Raw genomic sequence first — 18,318 nt, 5'->3', positions numbered from 1 at the left:
ATTGTTGGGGAGCAATCAATGATCCCAGCCTTGGAATCAGAGATCTGGGTTCAAATGATGCTTTTGTCAATTACCAGCTAGTAAGCTTAGATGAGTCATTTAAACCCCTTTGAGACTCAGTTTCTTCTTCGGAAAATAGAAATGATACCTAATTTACAGGGATTTTGAAAGGAATAGAAAAGATTAAATATCAGTTAGATTTACCCCCCTCCATGTAACAGGATGTCTTTTTCTCCCCCTGAATGATTTTCAAAGGTTTGAAGCAAGCTTAAAAGTTTGCGTGCATCATAAACATCAAAGGTTAAAACAGGCACTAAAATTTAATTCTGTAATGACTCCCATTATCTTTACAAAAAATAAAGAAAGAAATCATGAGAGTTAATCCCTTGAGGGAGTAAATTCCACAGAGGTAGTAAATACTCCTTTGATCGCTTCTTCCGAGGTATCCATTTGTTAACAACTTGTCACATCCCAATCAGACACTTCTTCCTTTTCCCCCTTTATTTGAAGCAACAACTACATGAATGCAGAATCTAACCAGCCTGGGCTGCTCTTTTATATTTTATGAATGCCAACGTGTTCCCAAAATACTTGCAAAATATTTACAGCAATATGAATTTTTCCTTCCCACTCTCTTGTGAAAGGTAATACTTTTAATGTTATGTTATAAATTTGTTATTTCCATATTATCTTTTCTAAAAAGACTCATAAAGCGCTTGTGTGATAAGTTTCAGAAAGTAAGTTAGCACCAGGAGATATTTCCAGCGAGATGCTCCCAGCTTGCTATAAAGAAATATGCCAGTCGGCGTCTGAGAAATTTCTGTGGGCAACATACACTTTAAGGGTTTGAAGCAGGGTATGTTTTTACTAATTTCTGTTCTCCGCTTCCTCTCAGCTGACCTCATTGGAAAGAAGAGCCTCATTCATTCATCCATCTATCCATTCATTCATTCATATATTCTTTTAAAAGAATATATAACTTCCCTGTTTAGAACTATCAATGCCTTCCTATTGCACTTATAATAAATTCAGACTCTGATGAATTACAAAGCCTTATATGATGTAAAGTCTGGAGTCTAGACCCTGCCTCCTCTGACCTTATTTGAAATTCCTTTCCTGCTCCTTCACCCTGCTGCAACTATGTTGGTCTTCCTGTCCTTGGTGAGATAAGCTGGGACCTGGGACCTAGGACCTTTACTGCAGTGCTTGCACCTGAACCAATGAATCCCCTAAGCTAGAGAGTACAAAGAAACTACAAGGGACTAAAAATAACTGCACGCATGCGCAGCTCGGGTGATTATAATAAGATACAAAAAGGCCACAAACCAACTGCCATGTCTGAGGTGCCGGGAGCAAAAGCAGGATACTGCGCATGACCCCTGCGCACAGCACCACCAAGTGGGTGGGCAGACCACGTAAGCCACGCCTTCTCCCCAGCCCACTGATCCTCCCTCACCCTCATCCCATTTAAGGAATCGGCTTGTCACTTCCTCGGGAAGTGAGCAAGCGCACCTGTTACTTATTTTCACTCCCTTGTGCTGTAGCACGAGTCCCAGTAAAACCTTGCCTAAATTTCTCCTCTGGCTTCTTATCAATTTCTTTTTTTTTTTTTTTTGTGGTACGCGGGCCTCTCACTGTTGTGGCCTCTCCCGTTGCGGAGCACAGGCTCCGGACGCGCAGGCTCAGCGGCCATGGCTTACGGGCCCAGCCTCTCGGCGGCATGTGGGATCTTCCCGGACCGGGGCACGAACCCGCGTCCCCTGCGTTGGCAGGCGGACTCTCAACCACTGCGCCACCAGGGAAGCCCTCAATTTCTATTAATTAAAGATTCCAAGGACCTGGGTCAGTAACATTGGAAACATACTTTGTTTCTGCCACTGACTCTGCCTGAAATGTTTCCCAGAGGTCTCAGACACCAGGCTACTGCTCGTCATTTAGGAGTCAATTCTTAAATACACCTCTTTGGAGAGACCTTCCCTTCCTGATCCCACCCCCAGCCCTGGAGCTGTTCTCTAGCGCATTGTCTTGCTTTGTTTTCCTCCTCACACTTCGTGCTATCTGAAATGATCTTATTTGCTTATTTGTTCTCATGTTCATAGTCCATTTACTCTCACTAGAATCTAAGTCCGTGAAAAAAGTCTGTCTAAATTTTCCAGCAACAGGAATACAGTAATGCTAAGTACACTGTAAAGGCCCAATGATTCCTTATGGAATTCATGACTGGATACATTGACCCCCTTCATAAAACATTCACTGAGTTCTTCTATGAGCCATATATCTTCTAAATCCAGGCTTCTGACGTTTTTTTCTAAAGGACTCTTATGAGCCATTTAAGTCTCCACCAATCCCTTTTCCAGACTTAAGAGTTGAACATGTACAAATATTACAAGGATGCATATTTGACAAGGTGGGAAGCCCAGCACAAAGTTTTATGATTTTTTTATCCCCCGCTTAGAACTGTGATATGACTATCTTAGAAAGCTGTGCTACGTGTGTTAGGAGTTCTTTGCCTTTCTAAAGTGAAAAGCACTCTTAAGTCAAGAACTTCATCATTCAGTTCCCAATAATTATTAATTGTTTTGCTATTTCAGTTGTACAGGAAAAACTTATAAAATGCTGTGTTCTGTGTTACAAAGAGCAATCTGAATAGGGCTGGAATAGAACAACGCTGCAACTGACATACCGAAACGAGATTAATCAGAGTCTCAATAAATGGAAATTAGACGTAGGCCTAATATAAATATTATAAAGGAAATGGAAAACATTACCCACTCAATCTCTCTTCCTCCCACCTCATTCCCTGTTCATTTATTATGGATCTTTATATTCTATATTGGGCCCTGGATTCCACCATTGTATAGAACTCAATGTTAGACTGAATCAGATAATACTTTAAACTATTTTCTATTGAATTGAAATGGTAATTCTGATAATAGGTGGGTTAGCCTCATCCTGGCAATGAAACCAGCAAAAGAAGTGAAAACAAATGAAGAGAGAAAAGGGAGGGAAGAGATCGATAAGTTAAAGCCAGTATATATTTTCCGTGTCTCTCTCATTGAGCTAATGTTTTCAAAACTACTTGTAAGGTTTTCAGTATGATCATCAGACATTATTTTAATTCTTAGTCCAGTAGATAAAATATGCCAACATTTATATGTAAAGATAATGTAAAGAGATATTTTTGACACCTCAGCAAACAGGCATAGCTTTTTTTTTTAATTCATAGGAGCTTTTATTCATAAGAGGTCAATAAGTATTCCACATACCCTCTACTCTCTCTTCTGGTGTGTAACCTTAAATAGCCACTTGTGTAACATGTATTTAATGATACAAATCTCATAGGGCTTTAACAGCATAGGGCTAAGAGAAGGCTCTGTGGGAGGAAGAGCTTTGTGCAACATAAACGTGCCAGGCAGCCTCCCCAAACCCTATTCCTATCCCTGGAATGTACATGACCTAACGATTGTTACACCTTGTTCTGCTACATTTATATTATATTGACAGACTTTTGGGGCCACTTTTCCTCTCTGTAAATAAGATACAATATGAAAAAGCTAGAAGTTATAAAAGTCACCTGCTTTATTCCTCTCTCTCTCTTTTTTTTTTTAGTTAATAATAATAACTAACATTTATTGGTCATTTGACACATGGCAGACAGTGTGCCAACAGCTTTCCCTGCCTTGTCTCATTTTTTTTTCTTATTTTTTCTTTTGTTTTGTAACATCTTTATTAGAGTACAATTGCTTTACAATGGTGTGCGAGTTTCTGCTGTATAACAAAGTGAATCAGCTATACATATATCTCCATATCTCTTCCCTCTTGCATCTCCCTCCCACCCTCCCTATCCCACCCCCCTAGGTGGTCACAAAGCTCCGAGCTGATCTCCCTGTGCCATGCGGCTGCTTCCCACTGCTATCTATTTTACATTTGGTAGTGTATATATGTCCAAGGCATAACTTTTTGAAGTACCTTTAGAGCAAGTTTTTCAGGAGATGAACCCACTTCCCAATTCCACAGTCTAGTAAGTTCAAATAGATACAAGAGCTTAAAAGCCAAAATGTCTGCAGTTTAGCATCTAAAACAGTTATTTATCATAAAAATATTCTTCATCATTTTCTTTTTTAAAAAAGTGCTATTTGTGCTGTCTTCTAGTTATATCAATGTGATACTTTTCAGCTCACTTCAGGATTACTACTCCTGCTCAATAACGTTTTTTTTTAAAGTAACTGGAGATTTTTTGGAAGCATTTGATCAGAATTTTACCTCAATCTGCATAAGAGAGGAAGCTCCTTTGCGCATAACGTTTATCAAGAAATCTCATAGCAAAACCACTAAATTCCAATCACTTCCTTTCAAATACAAGAGTAACAGACGTGAGAAATTGATAGAGCTTACCTTAGCTTCCAGTTTTCCACTTCCTTTACCATTAAACAACAAGTTTAATGAATTATAAAGTGACTCTACCTTTCCACACCTTCTTTCCTTTCCATCGCAAACATGTGAATAACAAAATGGCTTAAAGGCAGTAAGTTAAGAAAGGAGAAGCAGATAGTCTGAATAACTCACACACAGGAGAGGAAACACTTAGGGATTACTAGAAGCACAAATTCTTCCGCTAAGGCTTTCTACATCCTACCCAACCAATTCAATGAAAAACGCCTTCAGTCAAAACAATACAATGGAATGACAGATTCTACTTAGGAAACAGAAGCTACTACATACGTGAATGACCACTCTCAGAGAGGGCCCAACAGCAGGACATTTTTATAAGTATAGTGATAAATTGTAACTTCCATTGACTTTGTGAGTTCAACACTCCCCTCCAGAAGGGAAGCCTTTGATTCCTATGTCAAAAGAGAAGCCTCTTATCAGATTTCTAGTGATTCAATAATTTCTCTATCTATATGTGGGATTAGAGTAAAAACTGTTAATTTTCCATACGACACCCTTGTAAATAGTTATCAACAACACTACCTTTCTCCTTCACATAGCCCTCAGAAGTCCACGTCTATGGTTCCACTGAGTGCCTGGGTCTTCACATTACAAGATCAACGCACACCTGTCTATAATGGAGTTATGAACATACAGAAAAGCTCTGTGCTGTTTCACAAAATAGACTCTCATGCAAGCTCACCCTGAAGACTATTTTCACTTTAGCCTGTTGATTCTAAAGACTTTTTTTTGGCTTCTTGATGTGATTTTTCTTTTATCCTTTCACCATACACAGCAAGACAAAGCCTTGGAAAGACACCCTTTAGATAGAGTTACACAATTTTCGCAAATGGAAACACCGATGCCAAAGAACTGGAACTGTTTAGTTCAGAGGGATGAAGAGAAAACCCTGTGCTGAACAAAAGAACGTAAGCAGCATTCAAAGGTTAGGCTGTCGTGACACACTGCACATGACTGTGGCCCACTTCACTTAGCACCCAGAGGAGAAACACTGCCCTCCACTGCCAAAGTAACCTGGGTGGCCACAGTCTGGCTACTTTCTACCAGCCAAACTATTTTATTCTTTTAGATTCTTGTCCTTTTTAATTGGAGTGTGTTGTGAACTTTATTTTTTTCCCAATTCAGAATAACTATGAAATGAACATGGTGGGCAGGGCTACATCTTCCATAGGGAACACTGTTCAGCCAGAGAAAGGGAATAACTTGTAATTGTCTTAACACTTACCTAACATGACCGGGAAAAGAAAGAAGAGCCATATGTAAATATATACACATATATACGTATATATGTACATATATATATTTTAATAGATAATAAGAAAAAAATGGATGGCGCTCAGGGATTTTCCTGAATTTAAAAATGGTGCTTTAACTGTAGTTTCCCTTCCTTCTCCTGGAGACTGTCCACAGAATTCAGTGGCATTGTTCTGGAAAGCTAAAATTGAGAATGAAGAGAAAGGGAAGAGAAAAACAGCCACAGAAAACTACGATAAGTTTTCTCCTCTTTCTCTCCACTTGGGTCATGAGTCCATGAATTAGAGTTGGTGAAATCCCCAGATCTGCATCAGGAACTCTGCTGGCGTCTTCTGAGTTATGCCCAATGCTGCCCCCCTCCTGGTACGGTTTAACTGTGCTTCTGCTATGGGAGCTCCAAGAATAGTTGCTACAGCAGATATTTTTGTTAATTTGCTGAGTAAGATATCAGAGAATAGGGAATGGAGGGGGCTGTGTTGATACTGTAGATAAGGTCCATGCAGACAGAGTCATTGGGCCAAATAGAAATTTTCATTACTTATGTTTTGTAAATGACTTACGAGGCAGAGTATGTCCAGCTGTGGGGTTTGGAGAACATTTCACACCCCAGTCTCCAAGGTCCTGTTTCTCAATGTTCATATCTCTCTTATTTTTGACACAAGATCCATTTCTTTCAAATGGAAATTGTATCTCCAGTGATGCAGACACATCCACAGAAGCACAGTAGTAATGAGGTCATTTACATGTATATGATTGGGTGAAAGGTTATTTCCTTATTGGAGTTTACTCATTTTTAAAATTCTTTATTCATCATTTTTATTCATTTTATTTTACTTTATTCATTCAACACCCCTACTGTGGCATTTATATTCAAATTTATATTCAAATAAATTTATATTCAAATAAATATTCTAATATTCTAAATATTCTGATTCTAATAAAAACTTTCGGTATACCCAAAGAACAGAAAGAGAATAAATCTGTTTTAAGCTGGATCTCTGGGATTGTCTAGAAGCATGTGTGTGTGTGTGTGTGTGTGTGTGTGTGTGTGTGTGTTGTGTGTACACCCACATAAACTTACCGATACATAAATTCAATAGATGCAAGAGACAAACCATCCACAAAGGACTTTGGACCTTGACTTGTATCAGCAGATACGCCTGGAATGTTGCAGTAAATCAGCAAGTTTCTTACCAAATTTTATATTTACTAATCAGAAATAGAAGCAAAGGATCCTTTAATGTTTTTGTGTTGGTTTTTAAGGGAGAGATCTGGTAAGGCTAGACAGCAAATCATGGAAAGAGTATAATACACAGAAAACAAAGAAAAGACACAAAGACAAATGTGTTATAAGGTAACAGAATGAACGGCAGACCCCACCCTTCCTTTTTCACATATCAGTATTTTTTTTAGACTTCTGCAGGTAGAACTAGAATTCTTTTATATTCAAGTAGGTCCAGCTGCCTTTAATGGGGGGGCGTGTTTAAGTAGCGGAGTGTGAGTCAAGCTAAACTAACCCGTTCTGAATCTGGCTGCTGTTCCTCTCTGAATTTTTCCTGACCTTCCCTTTCTTGGCGGTCTGAAGGCTCTAATATCTTGTCTTCTGGCTATGAGAGCAGAACATATGGTTTGCTTGAAGATTCTTGTTAAACATTTGTCCATTAACCTGACAGTAGGAAGTGTTAAAGAGTAGAAGCAGGAGTCAGGTCAGACACTCACCTCAAGTCCAAAGCAAACACACTTGCCCCTAAAAAACATACTTGATCTTCAACTTCAGGAAAATCAAATACAAAGGTAACTACTGATATTTTCTCCCTGTGATTTTAGGACATTCTTTGATGAAGCTATTTCATCATTAGTTCTGTTATCAGATATGATTTCTTTTCCTTGGAGAAAACAGATTTAAACAAACAAACAGAAGCTTAAAGCAAGGAATTAGGGTCTGGGTAAGATCTAGGAATAATATTTTGGTTCTAAGTCCTAAACACTTCAGCTGCCTTTATGCTAGTTACAGATTATTCAGGAGAATCTGCCCTGCCCCCTCCCAATCCCCACAGCAACCCATAAGAAATTTCCTACCTAAAATTTGTGAAATATAATTGTGTTATGTTGCTGGATAATTTCTACACAATAACTAATATAGTAGTAGAGAATCTCTGTAAACCATGAGAAATCATGGCAACTACAGCTCACAGGGGGATCCAAGATTCCCTACCAATCTGTATCCATCCGTCAACAACTCAGATTTTAATTTGGGCTCCTTCATTTCGACTTTATCAAATTCCCATTACCATCTGCCCTCTCTGGTCCATTGAGTTTTGAAAGAAAGCGTGCATATGGTAGTAGAGGTGATTAATCAGCAGAAGTGAGGTTCTTACAACCGCATGAGTAAACCTCCTTTTCCTTTTCACAAACTGATAGATAATTATTTTTTTTAAAAAGATGACGGTCAACTCATCATTACTAAAGTAAATCATACTGCAGATTATGCAGACCAGTCTGCAAACAACATCCTCTTCCCTGTGGGACTTGGGTCTCACCTGTCTCCTACTTCATTCATACCCCAACTGGTTGGCTTATTAACCACTTACCAGGGCAGGTACTGTTTCAATTCATTTTTTCATCCAACCATCCAACCATTCAAAAGACATTTGTTGAGTGCACTTGCCAATCAGTGAGCTAGGGGATTTATATTATTATTTTTAATCCTAACACCCCCATGAGGTAACATTCTTACACCTATCTTACAAATGACAAACTGGGACTCGGATAAATTCATTAACTTGCTAGACCAAGTCTGTACGTGTCAAAGCTTGTGCCCATTCTTCTACTTTATAGAGGGCAGAAGAAGGCAACAGATGATTAATCACAATATTTTACATTTTGGGCTAACATGATCTTCCACGGGCTTAAAAGAGAGAAAGTCGCCACCTCTTCCAGGTCGGTCCAGCTCAGTGGAGTAAATGAGTACATCTGTTCCCTTGTCAGATGTGCTCTTTTGAAAAAAAAACTGAAGTTATACAAATATTTGCTATTCCATTAACTTATATAATCTAGCGACTAATGAACACAAAATGAATTTTTGCATTTGGGGCTATTTGTCTTGCCATTAGCTAAAAACATTATGACAAACTTCACCCGTAACATAAACAATCCTGAGCTATTTTAAAGTTCAGAAAATGCAAAGCGAGTGCTGAATCTCAGTGGAAGCCTAATTTTTACAACTGTCTTCCTCTTTGCATCAGGCCTCTTTTCTGTGTGGTTTCCATTTCAAAATCATGCAATGAACATACCGTTCTGACCTCTAGCCATCTGTTGGCAGCTGAGAGGAATAAGTAGGCAATGTTGTTCGTGTCTGTAAGTTCCAGCATTCGCTGCTTGAATCTGGTTTCATGCCTGCAGAAAACAAAAATATTATGATGTTAGCTACACAACAGGAGAAATAATAAAAAACAGTCACACTTCCTACTACACTATTTACTCAACACGGTGACAAACTGATGGGATGGAATGACTAGTAAATGGACTCCTACTTGCAAATAAAGGCCAGCTGCTACTGCTCTCCTGCACCCTTACTGAGAGATGGTGTGGTGCAGTGTTTCCTTCCTTTCTCAACCCCTGCTATGGAAAGGAATCTTTCCAGTGACAAAGTCCTATTAAAGATTGTTTCATAAATTTCCACATAATGATGGCAGCCATGAAAACAAGGCATGGTCTATGTCGCAAGTGCCCTACAAAAACCAGAAGAAGTTGTACAGATATGCAACATACTCCACCTACTTTTTATTGCATGTGTTTTACTTTTCCACATGGCATGGTTGGAGTTGGGTGGAAGGTACTAGAAGAGACTCAGGGAAGACAGGAAAATATGCAATTGTAACAGGCAAATATATACTTTAAATTTTTTCTTTTTGCTCAGTGTTTCTGGGACTCAAAGAAGGAAAATGAAGTGGCAAGAAGTGGAGGATGGGGGTCCTTGCAAATGACAGATGTCCTTGTGAAGCAAGATATCATATAATCTCAAAGTTTCAAACTATTTGTAAGAATGGTCATTACATGAAAGAAACTCTTGGCGTGTGGTGCTTACAAGGGTCTATGACACATACAGTTTAGATACTGATTCTTGGCCAAATTAAGTTCATTCTAGGGAATTAACATAATCAGACCAAATTCTGTGTAACCTGTGTTATAAAGGAAACTTCTAATAAAAACCTCATCCATTCGAACGCGTGAGCTACTTCTCCAAGAAACTCATGTTACGTGGTGATAAATCTTTTCTACGTCGCAAAAATAGCCTCTTTTTATTTTTCAATCATTTTCCCTCAGTAACAGAAACAATGGAAAGCTGGATCAGATAACCAAAATAACTAGTTTGAAGGCTGGAGGAAATGCCAAAGGTTTGTTCAATTTTCTGTGTTCATGGCTTATCTTACACAGACCTCCTTCTATGTATTATGTTTGCAAGAAGCAGCCAAATTTCATCTGACAGCCCGGTGGTAATTCCTATTTGATAAGAGACTGCTCCAAGTCCCCCCAGATCTTCAAATCAATTTTCACAAGTTTATAATAAGCAATCGCTATGTCAAAAATGAAGAAGTCCAGGGTGGGGTGTTCACTTGGCCCGTGAAGCCATCCATACAGGCCAATATAAAGCAGATACTTGATGCTTATCCAATCAATCTGATCATTCCAATATGCCAAACCAGAAAAATCAGATAATTGAGTCAGACAGCAACATCTGAGCTACACTAATCAAAGGATACAGCCATCAGAGCCAAATCATGACCTCACTTTGAGTTATGTAGCCTTGACCCAAATGCCATGCACAGGAGGACCTGTGCTGAATAGCAACGCACTGGGGCGGGACTGAGTAGACGGAGAAAGAGGACTACCCTGGTGATGACCCTTTTAGAGATGGACAGAGTGAATAATTAAGGTAGGATGACTCATAGGGTTACAGGATTTACGGAGATAGTGGATTTCAGCTGTAAACAGATATAGCCGATTCTATATTTGCATTGTTAGGTGTCACCCACCCATTCAGAAACATTCATCAAGCACGAGCACTAGGTGAGACATTAGAATATATATGTCCGAATAAGACACGACCTCTGCCCTAGAGGAGTCCATTGTTTAGTGAAGGAAGGAAGCACGGTATGAACAAGTAAGGAAGGCACAACACAGAAGCCAATCCTAACGGCCCTATGCGCAAAATGCTACATGAACATAAAGGAAGGCGATGATTTGGACTGATCAGAGGATCAGGATGGTAGGGAACGGGGTGGAGGGTGGGGAAAGATGGATTAAGTAAGTTTCACAAAGGACTAGGAAGATGGTCTGAGTGAGGTTTTAAGAAATGGGCTGAATTTTTCAGGTGAACAAGGGGGGACAAAGCGCTGGAGGTATCAGAAACAACATGAGCAAAGGAACAGAAGTGAGAAAACTCAACATGTTCAGGGGCTGGAGGAGACAAGGCCTTCTCCCTAGAGGGCTGTGATGATGGAGAGATTGGGGGTGGGGGTGGGGGGCGTTTGGACCAAAGCCTGTGGACTCCACTTGAGATGAACATCAAACACTTCACTGTGACAAAGTGCTTTGCCTGGGGCTCTCCTTACTCTTCCTTTAGTTTGGGGATATTGTTGCAGATATACTCTTAAAGAGTTTGTAAATGGAGTTGGCAACAATCTGAAGCAGCAGTGAAAGGGGAGGGGTGGAAATGCAGCGAACATTCTTTCTGTGTGTTTCTATTTGGCAAGAACCCTTCTGTTTTCCTAATGGAAACTTTGACACACTCAGTCTGTATCTTTTCATCCACATCCAGCTCATCTTTTGAACATTCTTAGACCTTTATTCTGTCAGACCACAAAAAAAAAAACAGGAAAGGTCACTGAAATCTCAGTCTAATTTAACTGTGATCCTTTGGTGGTAAACTACTTGAGGGAGTTCACGACTGCCTGTGAGTACACCACGAACCCTGAACGCAGGGGAGGAAAGCAGCCTAATCAGTAAATATGAACTTTCCAAAGCGTTGAGGACTCTGGGGACTCTTACTAGCCTGAAAGAAAGGAAGAAATAGATGGAAAAGAATGTATTTGATTCTTAACCACAAGTTACCAAATGTAAAGATTCTAGAATGTTTTTCATGGTAGCAAAACTATCCCCACATTGTAAAACTTCCTTTCGTTTAAAAGTGCTGATATTGGTGGTACGTTATATTTACTTTAAAAATGAACCGTGGAAGATCTAAATCTGGATGAGTCTGATGCATGTACTGCTACATAAAAGTTGGGTTGTCTTTCGTGTCTTCTGATCATCATTCACGTCTTAGATGTCATGTAATAGTTTGTCTTTCTTACAGCTCTCTAGAATCTTCCTGATGTAAAATTAGAAACAGTCAAGCCAAATTCTGCTCATGTGTCTGGTGAAGAAGGTAAGTGAAAAAACTAAACGTTGACTTTTTTTTTTTTGCGGTACGCGGGCCTCTCACCGCTGTGGCCCCTCCCATTGCGGAGCACAGGCTCCGGACGCACAGGCTCAGCGGCCATGGCTCACGGGTCCAGCCGCTCCGCGGCATGTGGGATCTTCCCAGACCGGGGCACGAACCCCTGTCCCCTGCCTCAGCAGGCGGACTCTCAACCACTGCGCCACCAGGGAAGCCCTAAACGTTGACTTTTGATCAAGTTTCTCTTTTATGCTAAATCATCATTTCCTTCAAAATGCTTTATGTGATTCCAGTCCTCAGCACTCTCGGAAAATGACCTGACCTTGTTCTTCACCAAGAAAATAGAGGCTGTTTTCAGTTGAACCCATCAACTCTTCCACCTACCAGCTTGCCTGAATCCAGTCACTGATTATCCCCCACCTGCCATGTTATCCCATCCATTTTCTCTGTGGTATTTATCTCGGTTAGAAACAAAAGGCCATGTCTTTGGAGTCTTTCTATATCTGCAGCAAGAGTAGCAGCTAGCATGTGTTCAAAACTCAAATAAATTAACTTGAAAGGACTTGTTTGGTGAAAAATGTAATTTTTAATATGGTGTACTTATGAGTACCACTGGGCATTGCTGGCTACTATTAGAATATAAATCTTATCTTAATACCTACATTCCAAGTCAATAAATGGTTTTACAATCTCCAATAAGAGGCACTGCACACTCTGATGGGAAAACACACCACTGTGGAAAGTATAAATGCTTCACAATGAAACCTAGGTAGATTTATGTAGAAATTCTGTGATGCATGTTGTAGATGATGGCTGTATCTTTATATTCTACTTTTTGACTCAGTTATATGTATATATATATATACATATGTGTAATACAAATATTTCTTAGGTTAGAAAAATCTCTAATTGAAATCAATACAGATCACCACTAACTGCTGAACAATCATCTACAGGAAGACACTGGAACTCACTGAAAGAGATACCTCATATCCAAAGACAAAGGAGAAGCTGCAATGAGACAGTAGGAGGGGCGCAATCACAATAAAATCAAGTGCCGTAACGGCTGGATGGGTGACTCACAAACTGGAGAACACTTATACCACAGAAGTCCACCCACTGGAGTGAAGGTTCTGAGACCCACATCAGGCCTCCCAATTTGGGGGTCCAGCGGGAAGAAGAATTCCCAGAGAATCAGACTTTGAAGGCTAGCAGGATTTGATTGCAGGACTTTGACAGGACTGGGGGAAACAGCGACTCCAATCTTGGAGGGCACACACAAAGTAGGGTGTACATCAGGACCCAGGGGAAGGAGCAATGATCCCATAGAAGACTGAACCAGACCTACCAGTTAGTGTTGGAGGGTCTCCTGCAGAGGCAGCGGGTGGCTGTGGCTCACCATGCGGACAAGGACAATGGCAGCAGAAGTTCTGGGAAGTACTCCTTGGCATGAGCCCTCCCGGAGTCCGCCATTAGCCCCACCAAAGAGCCTGTAGCCTCCATTGCTGGGTTGCCTCAGGCCAAACAATGAACAGGGGTGGAACTCAGCCCCACCCATCAGCAGACAAACAGATTAAAGTTTTACTGAGCTCTGCCCACCAGAGCAACACCTAGCTCTACGCACCACCAGTCTCTTCCATCAGGAAGCTTGCACAAGCCTCTCAGATAGTCTCATCCACCAGAGGGCAGACAGTAGAAGCAAGAACTACAATCCTGCAGCCTGTGGAATGAAAACCACATTCACAGAAAGATAGACAAAATGAAAAGGCAGAGGACTATGTACCAGATGAAGGAACAAGATAAAAACCCAGAGAAACAACTAAATGAAGTGGAGATAGGCAACCTTCCAGAAAAAGAATTCAGAATAATGATAGTGAAGGTGATCCAGGACCTCGGAAAAGAATGGAGGCAAAGATCGAGAAGATGCAAGAAATGTTTAACAAAGACCTAGAAGAATTAAAGAACAAACACCTAGAAGAATTAAAGAAGAAACAAACAGAGATGAACAATACAATAACTGAAATGAAAAATACACTAGAAGGAATCAATAGCAGAATAACTAAGGCAGAAGAACGGATAAGTGACAGACTGGTGGAATTCACTGCTGTGGAGCAAACAATGAAAAGAAATAAAGACAGCCTAAGAGACCTCTGGGACAACATTAAATGCACCAACATTTGCATTATACAGGTCCCAGAAGGAGAAGAGAGAGAGAAAGGACCCAGGAAAATATCTGAAGAGATTATAATCGAAAACTCCCCTAACATGGGAAAGGAAATAGCCACTCAAGCTCAGGAAGCACAGGGAGTCCCAGGCAGGATAAACCCAAGGAGAAACACGCTGAGACACACAGTAATCAAACTGACAAAAATTAAAGACAAAGAAAAATTATTAAAAGCAACAAAGAAAAAATGACAAATAACATACAAGGGAACTCCCATAAGGTTAACAGCTGATTTTTCTGCAGAAACTCTACAAACCAGAAGGGAGTGGCACAATATATTTAAAGTGATGAAAGGGAAGTACCTACAACCAAGATTATTCTTTCTGGCAAGAATCTCATTCAGATTCAACAGAGAAATCGAAAGCTTTACAGACAAGCAAAAGCTAAGAGAATTCAGCACCACCAAACCAGCTCTACCACAAATACTAAAGGAACTTCTCTAAGTGGGAAACACAAGAGAAGAAAAGGACCTACAAAAACAAACACAAGGGCTTCCCTGGTGGCGCAGTGGTTGAGAGTCCGCCTTCCAATGCAGGGGGCATGGGTTCGTGCCCCGGTCCGGGAAGATCCCACATGCCACGGAGCGGCTGGGCTCGTGAGCCATGGCTGCTGAGCCTGAGCGTCCGGAGCCTGTGCTCCACAACGGGAGAGGCCACAACAGTGAGAGGCCCGCATACCGCAAAAAAAAAAAAAAAAACAAAAAAAAAACCACAAAACGATTAAGGAAATGGTACTAGGAGCATACATATTGATAATTACCTTAAATGTGAATGGATTAAATGTTCCAACCAAAAGACACAGGCTCACTGAATGGATACAAAAACAAGACCAATCTATATGTTGTCTACAAGAGACCCACTTCAAACCTAGGGACACATACAGACTGAAAGTGAGGGGATGGAAAAAGATATTCCATGCAAATGGAAATCAAAAGAAAGCTGGAATAGCAATAATCATATCAGATAAAATTAACTTTAAAATAAAGAATGTTACAAGAGACAAGAAAGGACACTACATAATGATCAAGGGATCAATCCAAGAAGAAGATATAACAATTGTAAATATATATGCACCTAACAGAGGAGCACCTCAGTACATAAGGCAAATGCTAACTGCTATAAAAGAGGAAATCGAGAGTAACACAATAATAGTGGGGGACTTTAACACCTCATTTACACCAATGGACAGATCATCCAAACAGAAAACTAATCAGGAAACACAAGCTTTAAATGACACAACAGACCAGATAGATTTAACTGATATTTACAGGACATTCCATCTGAAAACAGCAGATTACACTACACTTCCTTCTCAAGTGCACGTGGAACATTCTCCAGGGTAGATCACAAATTAACCCTTGGTAAATTTAAGAAAATTGAAAACATATCAAGCATCTTTTCCAACCACAGTGCTATGAGATTAGAAATAAATTACAGGGAAAAAAAACGTAAAAAACACAAGGAGGTTAACAATGTGCTACTAAATGACCAAGAGATCACTGAAGAAATCAAAGAGAAAATCAAAAAATACCTAGAAACAAATGACAATGAAAACATGATGATCCAAAACCTATGGGATGCAACAAAAGCAGTTCTAAGCGGGAAGTTTATAGCAATACAATCCTACCTTAATAAACAAGAAAAATCTCAAATAAACAATCTAACCTTACACCTAAAGGAATTAAAGAAAGAAGAACAAACAAAACCCAAAGTTATCAGAAGGAAAGAAATCAAAAAGATCAGACCAGAAATAAATGAAAAACAAATGAAGGAAACAATAACAAAGATCAATAAAACAAAAAGCTGGTTCTTTGAGAAGGTAAACAAAATTGATAAACCTTTAGCCAGACAGTGAGAGGACTCAAATCAAAAAAATTACAAAAGGGCTTCCCTGGTGGCGCAGTGGTTGAGAGTCTGCCTACCGATGCAGGGGACACGGGTTCGTGCCCCAGTCCGAGCAGATCCCACATGCCGCGGAGCAGCTAGGCCTGCAAGTCCGGAGCCTGTGCTCCGCAACGGGAGAGGCCACAACAGTGAGAGGCCTGCGTACCGCAAAAAAAAAAAAAAATTACAAAAGAAAAAGGAGAAGTTACAATGGACACTGCAGAAATACAAAGCACCATAAGAAACTACTACAAGTAACTCTATCTATGCCAATAAAATGAACAACCTGGAAGAAAAGGACAAATTCTTAGAAAGGTATAACCTTCCAAGACTGAACCAGGAAGAAATAGAAAATATGAACAGACCGATCACAAGTAATGAAATTGAAACTGTGATTAAAAATCTTCCAACAAACAAGTCCAGGACCAGATGGCTTCACAGGTGAATTCTATCAAACATTTAGAAAAGAGCTAACATCCATCCTTCTCAAGCTCTTCCAAAAAAGTGCAGAGGAAGGAACACTCCCAAACTCTTTCTATGAGGCCACCATCACCCAGATACCAAAACCAGACAAAGATACTACAAAAAAACAAATTTATAGACCAATATCACTGATGAATATAGATGCAAAAACCCTCAACAAAATACTAGCAAACAGAATCCAACAACACATTAAAAGGATCATACACCATGATCAAGTGTGATCTACCCCAGGGGTGCAAGTCTTCTTCAATATACGCAAATCAGTCAATCTGATACACCATATTAACAACCGAAGAAGAAAAACTATATGATCATCTCAATAGATGCAGAAAAAGCTTTTGGCAAAATTCAACACCCATTTATGACAAAAACTCTCCAGAAAGTGTGCATAGAGGGAACCTATCTCAACATAATAAAGGCCATATACCACAAACGCACAGCAAACATCATCCTCAATGGTGAAAAACTGAAAGCATTTCCTCTAAGATCAGGAACAAGACAAAGATGTCCACTCTTGCCACTATTATTCAACATAGTTTTGGAAGTCCTAGCCATGGCAATCAGAGAAGAAAAAGAAATAAAAGGAATCCAAATTGGAAAAGAAGAAGTAAAATTGTCATTGTTTGCAGATGACATGATACTATACATACAGAATCCTAAAGATGCTACCATAAAACTACTAGAGCTAATCAATGAAATTGGTAAAGTTGCAGGATACAATATTAATGCACAGAAATCTCTTTCATTCTTATACACCAACAATGAAACATCAGAAAGAGAAATTAAGGAAGCATTCCCATTTGCCATTGCAACAAAAAGAATAAAATACCTAGGAATAAACCTACCCAAGGAGGTAAAAGACCTGTACTCAGAAAACTATAAGACACTGATGAAAGAAATCAAAGATGATACAAACAGATGGAGAGATACACCATGTTCTTGATGAAAATGACTATACTACCCAAAGCAATCTACAGATTCAATGCAATCCCTATCAAATTACCAATGGCATTTTTTACAGAACTAGAACAAAAAATCTTAAAATTTGTATGGAGACACAAAAGACCCTGAATAGCTAAAGCAATCTTGAGGGGAAAAAAACAGAGCTGGAGGAATCAGACTCCCTGACTTCAGACTATACTACAAAGCTACAGTAATCGAGACAATATGGTGCTGGCACAAAAACAGAAATATGGATCAATGGAACAGGATAGAAAACCCAGAGATAAACCCATGCACCTATGGTCAACTAATCTATGACGAAGGAGGCAAGGATATACAATGGAGAAAAGACAGTCTCTTCAATAAGTGGTGCTGAGAAAACTGGACAGCTACATGTAGAAGAATGAAATTAGAACTCTCCCTAACACTATACACAAAAATAAACTCAAAATGGATTATGGACCTAAATGTAATACCAGACACTATAAAACCGTTAGAGGAAAACATAGGAAGAACACTCTGATATAAATCACAGTAATATCTTTTTTGACCCACCTCTTAGAGTAATGGAAATAAAAACAAAAATAAACAAATGGGACCTAATGGAACTTAAAAGCTTTTGCACAGGAAAGGAAACC

The 18,318-nt window shown here is 39.6% G+C and overlaps 1 protein-coding gene across 10 annotated transcripts in view; it reads right to left on the bottom strand.

Annotated features, from left to right (window-relative positions):
• Window positions 1-18,318, bottom strand: part of ABCC9 (ATP binding cassette subfamily C member 9) — a 148,627-nt gene that overhangs the window by 19,820 nt on the left and 110,489 nt on the right. For 9 of the 10 annotated variants that reach the window (XR_009565464.1, XM_030841322.2, XM_070046451.1 and 6 more), the window contains one exon: window positions 9,000-9,102. Coding sequence is in view for 9 of the 10 variants with exons in the window: in XM_030841322.2 (XP_030697182.1) it covers window positions 9,000-9,102 (103 nt within the window). In the remaining variant the exon portion in view is untranslated. The remainder of the gene's footprint in view (window positions 1-8,999; window positions 9,103-18,318) is intronic. The other variant, XM_060306184.2, reaches the window with a different exon arrangement.

Source organism: Globicephala melas, chromosome 10 (assembly GCF_963455315.2).
Source record: "Globicephala melas chromosome 10, mGloMel1.2, whole genome shotgun sequence".
Lineage (NCBI taxonomy): Eukaryota > Metazoa > Chordata > Mammalia > Artiodactyla > Delphinidae > Globicephala > Globicephala melas.
This window is presented reverse-complemented; position numbering and strand designations above follow the sequence as displayed.